The sequence below is a fragment of the Cyclopterus lumpus genome, chromosome 23 (genome assembly GCF_009769545.1).
Source record: "Cyclopterus lumpus isolate fCycLum1 chromosome 23, fCycLum1.pri, whole genome shotgun sequence".
NCBI classification, from domain to species: Eukaryota; Metazoa; Chordata; class Actinopteri; order Perciformes; family Cyclopteridae; genus Cyclopterus; species Cyclopterus lumpus.
Window position 1 is genome coordinate 2,624,374 of NC_046988.1, and position 14,146 is coordinate 2,638,519.

General features: G+C 45.9%; 1 protein-coding gene across 2 annotated transcripts in view; it reads right to left on the reverse strand.

The window, feature by feature from the left end:
• Nucleotides 1-14,146, reverse strand: part of kcnc2 (potassium voltage-gated channel, Shaw-related subfamily, member 2) — a 64,536-nt gene that overhangs the window by 3,099 nt on the left and 47,291 nt on the right. The window contains exons 2-3 of one of the 2 annotated variants that reach the window (XM_034526339.1): nucleotides 2,669-3,602; nucleotides 1,162-1,332 (exon numbers count right to left, since the gene is read on the reverse strand). In XM_034526339.1, the coding sequence (XP_034382230.1) occupies nucleotides 1,162-1,332; nucleotides 2,669-3,602 (1,105 nt within the window). The remainder of the gene's footprint in view (nucleotides 1-1,161; nucleotides 1,333-2,668; nucleotides 3,603-14,146) is intronic. The other variant, XM_034526340.1, reaches the window with a different exon arrangement.

Genomic DNA, 14,146 nt, shown 5'->3' on the forward strand with positions numbered 1-14,146 from the left:
GACTCATGTTTGACTTGAAATCGACTTCTTCATTGATATATAAAACGTTAATCCTCAGTGACAGCATGAAATAAAGGGCTTGGAATTGCATGCTCATGTCTCTTTGTCTTTATGGAACTATTAGGGTTCATAATATAAAAGAATATGTACAACCCAGTCGCCAAATGTTGGCATAGTTTGTTTCTACAAAGCACAGGAAACGTTGAATGTCGTGAATACATTTTGCATCAGTCTAGTTGTCACACCTTCCAAAAAACGCCTAAAGCTACGTGGTTAACGCTGTTCAACTATTGGTTAGGGATCGCTAACAAAACTACTTGTTAAAGGCAGGGTTGGTAATCTAGCAAGAGTACGCTAATGATCCAATTAAAAAACCAAGCACAGGATTTCACGTATTTGTTCGACCCATTGTTTCTTATACTCATCATGACACCACCTAACTCTAAATAATGCTTGCTTGATAAATGACCTGGGGACTGGGCTGATATATTTAACAGGTCTGATATGTCCGACCGTTGTAATTGTTTTTCGATTGTGAGATGCCATCAACTTAGGGGCGGGTGATACATTTATTTGGGAGCTGCAGACGTGCAATGAAACCTGGCAACAGCCAAATCAGTGAGACGCGGGGTCAGAAATGTATTCAAGTGTTTCCAGGCAACAGGAAAACATGAAGACATTGTGAGGAAAGCAACGGTTCGGAGTCCGCCGCATGGACGCTGTTGCACCTTCAGAATTGCTGGTGTTGCGTTTCACAGGTTACCTGAGCCTACTAGGCCTCAACAAACAGCCCCCCCCCCCTCCCCCTCCCCCCCTCCAGGGATGTCGGTGTCCCAGTCACTAAGGATACGGATCAGCTGATGAGGATTTTTACTGATTGTCTTAAAACATGTCGGGCTCTGACATCTGTATTCATATGGTAAAACATACATACAAAGCATATTCCACACATACTGAAAATAGTGGTTACAGGAAAACCAACCCAGACTAGTACGGGATGACTAATGAGTGAAAGATGATTAAGTGTCAATGCACAATAGCAAGCATGAATTTCAGAATGAAAGAAACTAATATCATTTTTTACAAAACTGATACAACACATGAATAAATGCGTATTCATTAAAGTTCAATGAAGACCAGTAGAGTTCCACATGCAGTTACCTGTTTTTTGCATCCCTCCGTCTGCAGGGCAGGTGTAGTCACTAGCAGCGAGCAGGAAGCAGGTCCCCCCGCTCCGCCGGTCCTGTTCCCGGGTGCTGGACCTTCGCATGGGGACCCTCTCCTCTGGAGACGTGGTCAGGTCGCTGTCCCCGCTGCAGTCTGCCGATATAACTGTAAGAAAAGAAACGGGTTACAGATCAGAAATATTAGCTGGCTGGGCTTCATATTTTTATTCTTAATGTCTTAATGTTAAAGCTTCAGCTTCAGCCAAGTCTGGCATTTAACCTTTAACGTGAGTAATATTTCTCTTGTAACAGCAACATGTCTTTGGTGGGAGTTTGATAAATCTCTTTATTTCCACAGTGAATACAGGAATCAAATATTATTCCTCATCAAGTCAGACAGATGGAATTTGTAATTTCAGGATAAAATTGACTTGATCACTGAAGTGTACCGTTCCGTCAATACAGTGTCCTGGCTTTAAAATGTGATTTTATTTTCTCTTATTATTATTATTATTATTATAAAGAAATAATGATTAGTCTACTAAATCGAAAAACATACATCCTGATTTAAAAGGAAAAGATGCTTTCATTTATCCATCGTCGTGCAGGTCAAAGGTCAGATGTGTGAAGAGCTCCAGTGAGGGAGAAAGACACATTGTTTCTTTATGAGCCAATGAGAGATCAGAATTGGAATCTTGAATCTTGTATTCAGAGTCTTATGGAGGCACTTGATGGTTACACACTAAATGTTGCGTGAAAGTCTGATGGTAAAGCTAACAGGTCCCAGGCAAAACGTTGATCCATTTAGAATGCTATGTATAGTATGCATTATAGTAAAATATTTTTTCAAAAGAGACAGCACTCACACATCTGTGAAATTCATAATCGAGTATAAAATATCATTCTAACTACAATCCCATGTACACCGCTTGAACATGGAGGAATCCAAAATGCTGTTTTGATGCTGTTTGTGCATTCAGTTGAGCCATGAATTATTTTATGCTCATTGAATATAAGGTTCTGAGACTTAATAAACAAATAGACTGCAGAAGAGCCCATAGGGTGCGCCTTCCCTCAGGAGTGTCTGCACTAGAATTCAAAGAAAGCCGATATACGGAGGTCGACACTAATTTCCATCAATATCAGATGTGTAAGAGTAAATTACTGACGTGGGCCTGGAGGAGATAAACAGCCACCTACGGTCTGAGCAGCGAATGAACAGTTCCTGCCGCAAGAAAGACTTGGACACAGACGTCTCCTACTCGCAGTACCTTGTGCATCGCCTTCCTCGTCACTGTGGCAACCAGAGATGAAGGCTGCGAGGCAAGAGAGCTGTGAGGGAGCGAGTCTCTGGGGGAAAACCATTTATAGTCTCAAGGGGGAGTCTGTCAAATGGACACAGCTTTCTATCTGCTGCGATGACATATACAACACCACTCGGTGTAACCCGTACTTTAATACCGAGGTGTGGCTGCTCACCATGTATTCTGATCTGGTCTTACCTGAGCGGTTGCGTTCTAGCACCCTGCTCCCTTTGACGTGGCACAGGTCACCTTGAGTGCTGTTGCAGGTGGTGTTGAGATCTGCTTTGCAGTATATGGGGGACCCTCCCTGCACCACCTGAGGGATGTGTTTCTTCCTTTTCTTGGGCAGCTTCTGCTTGGCCATGGCCAGGGAGTAGTACATCCCAAAGTTATTGACGATAACGGGCACGGGCATGGCTATTGTCAGCACACCCGCCAAGGCGCACAGCGCGCCCACAACCATACCTGACCAGGTCTCTGGGTACATGTCACCATAGCCCAGTGTTGTCATGGTTACCACGGCCCACCAGAAGCCAATGGGGATGTTCTTGAACTTGGTGTGGACGCTACCGGTGGGGTCGTTGGGCGCAGCGCCGATTCGTTCGGCGTAGTAGATCATGGTGGCGAAAATTAGCACTCCCAACGCCAGGAAGATGATGAGCAGCAGGAATTCATTGGTGCTGGCCCGTAATGTGTGGCCCAGCACCCTTAGCCCCACGAAATGGCGCGTGAGCTTGAAGATGCGCAGGATACGAACAAAGCGCACCACCCTGAGGAAACCCAACACATCCTTGGCGGCCTTTGAGGAAAGGCCACTCAGCCCCACCTCCAAGTAGAAAGGCAGGATAGCCACAAAGTCGATGATGTTGAGAACGCTCTTTACAAACTCCAACTTGACCGGGCAGAAGGTCACACGCACCAGGAACTCGATGGTGAACCAGAAGACGCAAACGCCCTCCACGTAGGTGAGCGCGGGGTCAGTTTCAATCTCGTATTGCGGGCCTGAGTCCGGCATGCTGCTGTTCCGCATCAGATCCGTCTTGTTGATGATGGTGTTGAAAGCCTCGTGAGTCTCCAAGCAGAAGGTGGTGATGGAGACCAGGATGAAGAACAAAGATGCAAAGGCTATAAACTACAGGAAAGGAGAAGAGAAGAAAAACATGTTAGCATTGATCCAGCCTTTACATTGCAAATGGTTGGAACCTTGACGTTCTATACACCGGCAGAGGATTCATTCCCCGTGATGAATCAATTAATTTACTCTTGAGAAAGAGAGTGAACTCAGACAAGTTTAATTAACTTGCATCAATTTGAATGGACTCCAGAGAGAGGCGCAATCTATTAGTAAGAGCAACAAATAAACACACACTTCCCCCTTGCTCCTGGTGGGAATGTAACACAGGAATGCAGATGCAGTCAGATTTAATTTACTGCTGCCGGCATGTTGGGCTGTTGGCACTAAAGAGAGCGAGGAGGAAAGTGGTTTGGCTAACCAAGTAGACATAAGACTTCAGCATGGACGGGGAATTGGGAGAAGGTGCTTATTTTTGCCTCCTATAGCCTCTTCATTGATGCCACGTCTCCTTGCAGTTGCATTGCATGTGATGTCGTTGTGTTGTACTATACTTGGTTTGTAAAACATCCATTAAAGTTGCAGCACTGAAAACACAGAGGGCACTATGGTTACCAACCTTTAGGCATGTGACCCCGAACAATGAAGTGATTTCTACTTGTGACTCCACATCACAGGTTGCACATGTGTACTAAAATGTTCTTATCCTTGTTTTCAAAACTAACTAAAAGCAGAGGTCAAATTAATAAAAGAGAAATTTGCTCTACGCACTCCCGAGATATCACAAGAATTGGATGGGCCTGAGGTCACAGTGAACTTTACTGTTGACCTCTAAAATCTAATCAGTAAGTCCAGGTGGTTGCTTGTGCTGAATTTGAAAATAATTCCCTCCAGGCGTTCCTGATAATGCACAGAAAACCCAAAACATGATGCCTCCATCCGGAGCTTTTAAACACATGTCAAGTTCTTTAAGATGGAAGAGTTTGTTCAGTCCTCAACGTCATCACATGACCCCGCGTGAGAGGAGAGATGGTAATCATTCGTTGGCAGCGGATGTAAAAGGCCTTCTTGATCCGTGACAAGGAGCCATCTCCATCCATTGACGAAGTCCCTGAATAAAAACAATACACCAAGAGGACCTTGAGTCCATGATCAATGAATTAGCTTTCATACTTCTTAGGTATTCATTCATTTGCAGGATTGCGTTTGACCAATATTGTGAGCGGTGACATTTGCGTATTGTCTCCCATTCGACAGCATTCAAAATCTCTGACTGGCACTGTCCCACATTCAAGATGGCAGCCGGCGCGATTGGATCGGAAAGTTGGGACAAAACTGTGAAACCTTTTTAACAAGTGTGCTGCTCTTCTGCAGGAAACGAGCAGCTCTCGCCACGAAGAGCAGCATCGTGTCTCTAAAGCTGTGATCATTGTCGTGTCTCAATACAGAACAAGGCAGAGTCAGGTAGGGATGAGGACATTCAATAGTCCTATTTGGTAACCCAGTCATTCCTATTGACCGCCGACATGAAGAAATGAAGAAGAAAACATGTCAGAGCTATGACAAAGCACTTATTAAGTCCAGACTGCATCCTTATTACACCAGGGATTATAATGCATTATTGAAAAATGATAATGTATTACAACAATGGCAAAAGTGTTGTATCCATGTAATCCTTGCAAATATGAATGTCAAGGAGTTATAAGCAATTGTGAATTAAGACAATACTTGACCTCATGTCAATGGAAATGCTTTATAATGTGTTATGATTATTGTTATAAAGCGTTATGAATATTTGCTTAAAACTAAATAACACTAAAAGCTGACAAATTGCATGTTAGTTGGTTATCAAAAACTATATGTATACATATATATATATATATATATATATATATATATATATATATATATATAAGAGTGTGTTTGTCCACGTGCAGCTGCATCTGTATGGTAACAGTATGAGACGATGAGTCACATGCCGAATTTTTTCCTTCTTCTCTTGTTTTGGTCTTCTTCTGCAAAGTGTTAATGAACCACCTGTTAGATCAGAGCTCACATCCAGCTCCCCCCGCCGCCCTGACAGGAGCGTGTGAACATCCACTTCTTTCCTCCGAGGAGCTAGACGTACACATACACACACACACACACACACGCAAACGCACATGCTCACACACACACGCAAGCACGCACGCACACACAGAAACACACGCACACGCTCGGACGCACGCACGCACATGCTCACACACACACACACGCACATGTGCACGCACGCACACACACGCACACACACACACACACACACACACACACACACACACACACACACACACACACAGCCTGCTATGCTCCGTCTCCACCTCTTTCCTCCCACGGTCCATCCACTGGTGCGCTCGGCCCACTGAGCCCTGGAGAAGCAGTTTCACACCCGGCTTTGCTTTGTTTTTTTTTGGATCGCATGACTCACAACACTCTCAAAATATAATTGCCACTATTTGGGTCACCGTGCTCCTGAACTGCTCGCGTGCGTTCACTCTGCTGCCGCGTAGCACATATCTGACATACGTCTTTTGTTGTCTTGTAAAAGGGAGTGTGTTCGTCCAGCTGCAGGCTGCAACATGACATCATCATTCTGCAGTCACTTAGCATCATCCACTTTAAACATGCAGGATATGATAACGCTGAATACGCTTTCAATCTCGATGCATTGCTAGAAGCCATGTTCCTCATCACAAAATGTTCACAAACACCTTTAATACTCGTTTGTGTTTCCACTTGAGCAGCATACAGTCGTGATGCACTACAACTTAGAGCCTCATTAGAACAAGACGGCCAGCTTCCTGCGTTCCCGGCTCAAACATGTGATTGCACTGCATTTGGTGCAAATACAGATGTGTTCCCTCATCTGCTGCCGATCTCACTTGTAGACCTGCACGGTCACACAATGTGAAATGATCTCTAGGAACAGACTCTCAGAAAGCATTGTTTATTTCCCCCGATTCAAATTCTATGATTCTTGAGATTCGAAAGAAATCACGGCTTTCAGATTTATAATCAGAAGCGAGCAAGCAACTGGAAAAGAAGAAGGTGAGGGGTTCGTTTGATCACGTTCACGCGTGTTTTACTTCTTCACTCTCCAGTGTCGTCGTTGCAAGGCATGGATTTCTCTCTAAGCTCTCTGATGTCCAAGTCAGCGCCCATTAATATAACAGTGCTTCAAAAGTGAAATAAATACATAGGATGCCACTCGGCCAGGGTCTGAAACCCACATTTAAATGATATAGTGCTAAAATGTCAATGCTTGGTTTCAAACCTTCTCACAAGTTGAGACTCTGTTCCATCTCTAGCATCATGAGACCAAACTTTGTCTAGCATGTTAAAAAGAATGCACCCCATCACGACTAAATAATGCCAGCAATGCTGCCAGCTTTGATTAAAGTATTAGGGGTGATTGAGGGTGGATTTCTCCTTTAAACATGCAAACTCTGTTTCAATTCTCTCCCCATCTTCTCCTCTCTGTGTCTTCACCTCCGTCTGCTCTCATCGGGACGTTGGCTGAAACAAGCGGAGCCGTTTCCTTGCGCCTCGCAACGGGCCTGAATTTAGTTGTGTTTGCGCCCGCAGAGCGAGGATGTATCATCCAACCCCCCCCCCCCGCCCCCCCCCCCCCCCCAGTGCCATAGAGGTGGGTTTCACTGATTATACGCCGTGGAATTCAAACTTCAGTGACAGCAGTGGTTTTTTTTTGGGTGCACATGTTCGGCACACTGGCGAGATGATTTACAGTTAGCATTAAAACCTTCAATTTGTTTTGTTTGTTTTAAGCATTGTGTCACCGTGCCTGAGTTGAATGTATTCGTATAAGTGCTGCATCACATTAGACTCAGACTCCTATTCGTCACTCGGGCCGGACGTCTCCTCCAGCGAAGAACCGAGGAAGAAACGGGGCAGGATGATAAACGGCAGCCGGCTCCGTGCATCTCTTCACATGCACTGTACAAACAGAGATGTATTGGGACTTAACAGATTCAGCCGGCAGCCCTATCACCACCCAAAACCCTGATGGGGTGCGACCGCCGGCGCGGTCCTGAACCGGGGAGGCCTCTACTCATAACCACATCATTTCGCACCACTCCCTAGAAACTCTGCCTGTCGGTGGACAATAAAAGCGACATGAGGAAAATGCCAGATCAAACAGGCCCCCGGGGCGCTGACACCGGAGCTACGCAGCCTCGGGTGGTAAACAGGAACTGAACCATCGCCGTGGACGACACATTAGCACGCTAATGGAAAGAAGAACAGGTGTTCTGCCAGTTACAGTGGACGGGCCGGCCAATCAAACGGGATTAAACTGCCGCCTCTGTCCTGTTCATGTATGCCTACAACAGATTATACAATGTATTCCAGAAATTAAGAAGGAACAAACTAATAATCAAACTAATTTCATCCTGGTGTCTGACCGGCAGTGGAGCAGGGACTTTTCCCCCTCACATCCCCACCCGATTGTGGCTGACGGAGTGCTTTGTGTCTACTTTTCACAGACATGACAATGTGCTGCTCTAAATGATCACTGCAAAGCAACTGGACAATACCATCCAATCATCAGTGGAGTTACAGGACCAAACAGTCCAAAGAGGTAATGTACCTGAAGCTAGTTTCAAATACTGAACCACAATAACCAACCATAAACACAAACATGATTGACTCCAGCCCGGTCTCATCCACAGGTTGTTAACTACCAACACTCGGCATCTGGTACACAATGTAATATTACCCTCCGCTGCAATATTCGAGAGCAACTGCTCCATAAGTATGATGTAGTATAACAGGCGGCAACCTCCAGTTCTGAAAAGTGAAGCCAATGTGGAAGTGTCTTTAACCTGCTTTCTCTCTAATGGTCATTCGGGGGCGACTCCTCTATTTGTATAGTCTTTATAAGTCTATATAAATGACTCTTCTTCTCTTGATTTATTCCATCAGTAAACATTGTAAACACGAGTTTTTGGTCTCAATCTCTAGTTTCAAGTCTTCTTCAATACAACATGATGTTCATTTAGTAAATGATGCTCATTTAGAGTCAAACAGACCATAAAGCACGGGATGCTTTAGGGGCGGGGCTACACAGTGATTGACAGGTCGCTACCAAAGCCATACACAGTGTCTACATCACTCCTTCTCGGTCCAAATATGGTTAAATTTCGTTCACTGGTTGCAAAAAGACAAGATGGCGAAAACCACAATGCTGAACTAAAATGCAGTCCACAAACCAGTGAGTGACGTCACAATGACCACGCCCACTTCTTATGTAGAGTCTTTGATAGGCTTAGGAGGACAGGGTGGATGGATAGGTCAAACAAATACATTATTTTACTGTACGGCTGTTCTTGTCCCGTGGAGAACCTAGCGAAGATTGAATTCACAATGTTAACCACGTGTTTAAAACTGCGATTTGAAACCGAGAGTTCCTCATCATTGAGAAGGGTTTGATGACTCCCATGGACTATGAGGGACACAAAGGGCCTGCTCATATACACAGGTTCTCACTCATGTGAGATCCTGAGCCTGTTGACAGCCAGAGTTCACTTCCAGAGGACACTTATCGACGGAGTTACACTTGGAGGGGTTTGTATCTCGGTTTCAACATCCGGCTGAGGTGGTTTCTTGGAAACATTTGCACTTAGCTTGTTTGATATCAGAGAGCTGATCTGCTCGACACTTACACTTGTGGCCAAGTTAAATGGGAGAGCACATGAAAGAAAGTGATTTTGTCATCTGGTGAGATCTGCCAAAACGAATCCTAAATTCAGCTCCAGGCACAGGCTCCGTTTCAGAAAACGCCCGGCTGGCTCGGCCAATCCGCTTCCTCGAGGCTGCCACCATCTGTTTGACACCATGAGGGGAGGCGGTGCGCTCTGGTCCTGGCCCGAGACCAAGGTCCAGCCCCTTGCTGCTCCGGTCCTCTGTAAGCCGCCGTGACATCATCAAACTGAGGAGACCCCAGAGGTAGGATCTCAAACACACACACACACACACACACACACACACACACACACACACACACACACACACACATATAATTAAACCTGCGGGCCTTGGGGGTTTGAGCTCATATGTGGTTTGTTTTGTTGCTGCATGATTGCCCGCTTATATCTTCAATCGGGATTTGGGGCTTTTCCTCACACCAAGTCGGCTCCACATGAACGCTGCCGTCGCCGTTCAGTATGCAAAGACAGCACATGAGACAGAACTAGAGCATGCTCAGACTGGCACACATAAGGTATCTCTGCTGAGGACCAACTTCTGCCCTCCAACGGGCCATTTGGAGTCCCTCAGTTCAAAGGCTTCCTTCTTACTTCAGTCTATAAAATCAGTGCTGCTAACTGAGGATCTGGATCCAGACGATGTAATGGGATACGTTTAGTCGACTGTTTGAATGTGTTTTGTACATCTTTTCAACCTGTGTGTACTCTTCTTGAATAGTACTGCTTGAGGATGGAAAATGGATTTCAGTGTAAACACACAATGAAGTTGTATTGTATCGTACCGACATACGGTTCAGAGTGATGCCAGCTACTTTTATTGGAAAGGAGTGAGCACCACAGGCTGGGTTTAGACGTTGGATCATGTTGCTGGTTTCTCCGAGCTTTAACGCAGGTTCAAGCCATTCATTAAACTTATAAACCTTTTATATTGGCAGCCTGATAACAACGTGGAACCAATCTTATCTTCATAATGCATCACATTATCCTCATCTGCATCTGCAAACATGCAAATAACATCTTCGAAAGGGGAATCATGAGTCATGCCATGTCAAGATGATTTGCTAATGTTGCGGTTGACCCTTATTATACAGTTAATGACCACAACATGAGTGTATATATGTGTGTGTGTGTGCAGAGATGAGGACGCACACTGAGAGCTGTCCTCTCTCTCTCCCACAGAGACAAGGCTCAGCTCCAGCTGGAAGCAGAGACCCCGCCAAGAGGAATCCCTCCGTCTGCTGCTTGGTGTCTGTCACTCAGTGGTGTTGTGTCTGTTGACCCCGCCGACCCCCCCGACCTCCCCCCCCCCACTCCCTTTCCTTCACATCACCGCGAGCCCACCAAACCGACAACACACCAGGGAGCGACACTGATCACCTCCTTCGTGACGGGGGCATCTCTCTCTCTCCCTCTCTTCATGCTGCTTAGCAACCAGTGAACCAGGGCTTGTAAACAAAAGTCAAATAGACTCCACAGCTCATTGTTGATGAGTTTTGGCAACCTGTGCTCCCGAGAGGTTCGAGGTGGGATGGAGTCTGATTCTAACCAGCTTTGCTAACTTTAGCTGAGCATTTCACCCGGACTGAGCAGTGTCACGCTCAGCTTTCTGAGCATGATGAACACCTGGTCAACACCCCATCTCCATATGAGCACAACCTCTGTGCAGCTAACCTGGTTAACTAGTTCATCTAGTGGACAGGTGTCACACAGAATTAGTGTTGAGCGTTCCCACCAAGCACATACGCAAAGAAAGCTTCTTAGACTCAAAGAAGAGTTGATGAAAGCCACACACACACACACACACACACACGGTCGTTTTAAACCCCCGTAGCAGCCACCACATACAGTACAGTATCTACTCGCCACTGAAAACGTCGGGCTTTGACCACGATCACACTGAAAAGTAACAACGTCTCCACCAACAGTGGCCTCAATATACCACAATGCAATGCAGCATTGCTGACATGCTGGGCTGAAACTGCGAATCCAGAAAGGAGGTTCTTTTGTAGATGTAGAAGGAGACACAATTTGGAAGAACAAAAAAGTCTGTGCCCGAGAACTCACTTCTTTGACCTTTTAAGTGTGAACGAAGGGGAAAGTGGTATTCTGTGCAGAGAGCTCGTGTGTGAAATGATGGACCTCCTGACAGGTCCTGAGGGGCCACAGAACCTCTGGATGGCGGTCTCCGGCAGAGGCCAGGCCATTAGCCGCATGCACAATGCAGCAGATGTGCTCCGACATGCCGTTTGGAGAACGGTGCATGCTGTGGGGAGAACATGACGTTCTGTCACATCGAGCTCCCCATTCTAAAATTAAGCGGCGGTTAAATCAACATTATGCAGTGCAGTTAGCTGAATGGCTCATTTAAAAGACCCATCGTAGCGCATACATAATTAAACCGCAGAGTAATTGATTTCCATCTCAGCCTTATTCTATAGAGTCAAGGCTGGTTGACATTTCTTTTATTAAATAAAGCGGGATGAAAATAGAGCCGGTGCCTGGGAGGACAGTGATGAGTCTCGGTGAATATCAGAGGCAGCGTAGAGCTGGCGATATTACAGTCGAGTCCCCAAACAAAAGCGTGTGTTTGTCGTACACAGGGCTGCACTTCCTTGCCTTGATCAGCCGCCGCCGCCATGGAAACGCCACCTTTCCCTTTCCTTTTTTTTGACAGCTGAGGATGTGGCATCGCACAGGGGGGAAAACGGGAGGCGGCGGAGGGGGGGTGAATAAAAGGGTGTGCTTTTTGGCAGGGAGAAGGGTTCCCTCACTCCTTATCTCCCTTTCCTAAAACAATGAGGGGTGTTTTTAGCTGTTGTAATTTGTAGTACAGGCAGATGACAAAACAAGAGCGGGGTTTGCTGTCACTCACTCAATAAAAAAATATGGGTTTCAATAAATTGCTTTTTCCGCCACTAAATCAGAACCAACAAATGACATAGGAACGGGAGCCCTCCGACTCCCAGCCAAAGAAAGAACAAGAGACGGGAGGATTTGCTGTTCTTCTAGTGTGTGTGTGTGTGTGTGTGTGTGTGTGTGTGTGTGTCCCCGTACTTCCTCCCCGTCCTCATTATACAGCTCGCTGTGACATGACAGCCCGCTCACTCGGGGAACCCTTCTAAACCCAACAACCAAATAAAAATAGCCTATCGCAAATTTCCAGGCGTTCTAATTTGAATAATTTGCTTTAAGTCGGTGGAGTCGGCGTCTGGGGGGAGGAGCCGAGGTGCAGACGGATTAATCCTCGCCAGACAACGTGGCCTTCATCACTGACACAAAACTAGTTTTGTTAACATTGCGAGAAAGGGCACGACCTTGGCCCGAGTGCTGTCCTGGTTGTAACTTTGACATTGCTCCTTATCTTTGACTGACAGAAGACAATCGCTTATCGAGACTGTTCCTAAAAGCTTAAACAGTTTCTGATCTGGTCCCTTTATATGATCAAGGTTTTAAGTATGCGTAACGTTCCTGTTCACAGTCCAGGAGGTGGGTCTGAAATATCTGTTTTGCTGACACTATCGTCGTCCCGTATCATTAAATTCAAGTAGTCACCTGTCATGCTTGCCCCCAAAAAAACGTGCCAGCAAACAAAGAATTAAAGCCAAAGATCAAAGTGAGCCGCGGGACCGTGGCCGGCATGTGAGCGCCTCTCGCAACAGCGCTCAAAATAAAACAAAGGCTGCGATCAACCTCTCCAGTCAGACACAAATACTCCAGCTTGAAGATCCCGGGGAGACTGTGATACTAAATATAACCAGCACGCCTCTCCCTTTCATCTCTTCATCTGCCCGTCAGTTCAGACATGCCGTTGCATGAAAGCTGATGTTTATCTGAGCACGTGCCAACATTTGAAACTTTGACATCAACACACACACATCCATCCCTTCTCCTTATAAAAGTCACAGCTGAATCTCGGCATCCACCCCTTGCCCCCGAGCCCCCCTCTCTTCATAGCCTAAAAGATGCCATTACATACACCCGTCTCCCACTGACTGCCCATAACCCCCGAGAAAAGACACAATCCTTTGATTCCGCGTTCAAATCCAGCTTCCAAATCCTCGGAGACTAAATGTGACATTAATCACAGTTCAAGGCTGGGACACATCTGAGAGTCCGACACGATGATCTGAAACAGAGATGGGGTGGGATCAGACAGGCAGGGCGAGCGTGGAAGACGAGTCGGCTGATTGGACTCAACAGCCTTGATGTTTCAGTGTCTTGGGTTCAGGGCCAGAGGCCGATGGGTCGGTCGAGGTGGAGGAAGGCGCACATGCAAGGTGTTTGTCTTATTCTGGGTTGTTTCAACAACGGCTGCTTCCCTCCTCTGTCTCTGTCTGACAAGTTTAACATCCAGGTGGCTCAGACACCATCAGACATCCGAGGGGATTGTTTTTGTCATTAAATCCCACGTCTCACTATACTGCCACTGTCTCACAAAAGCAAAAGCTAAACAGAAATAGCACAGACATATCATGGCAAGTGTCTTGAGAAGTAATGGATATATATGCAGAAATAAGAAAATAGTTTCACAAAATTATGTATTTGAAGTCCACATGTGCCACTTCATAGCCAACTGATGATGGTAATAATAGATAGATTAATAGCAGTTTGAGTCCCTGAACAGACACAAAGTCGTACCGCTCCGCCTTGTTGTTGCTTGAACAGGCATGAGAGCGTTTTCTTGTATTGATGCTCACGTTAGCTGAACACAAACTGTACGCTACCAATTAGTTCATAATAAAGTATAATAATAATACAGCCTTATGAAAAGCGAGGCTTCCGTCACAAGGAGGTGTGGATGGTTTCATCCTTGAATGTTTGCGTCTCGCAGGTTCATCGATCACA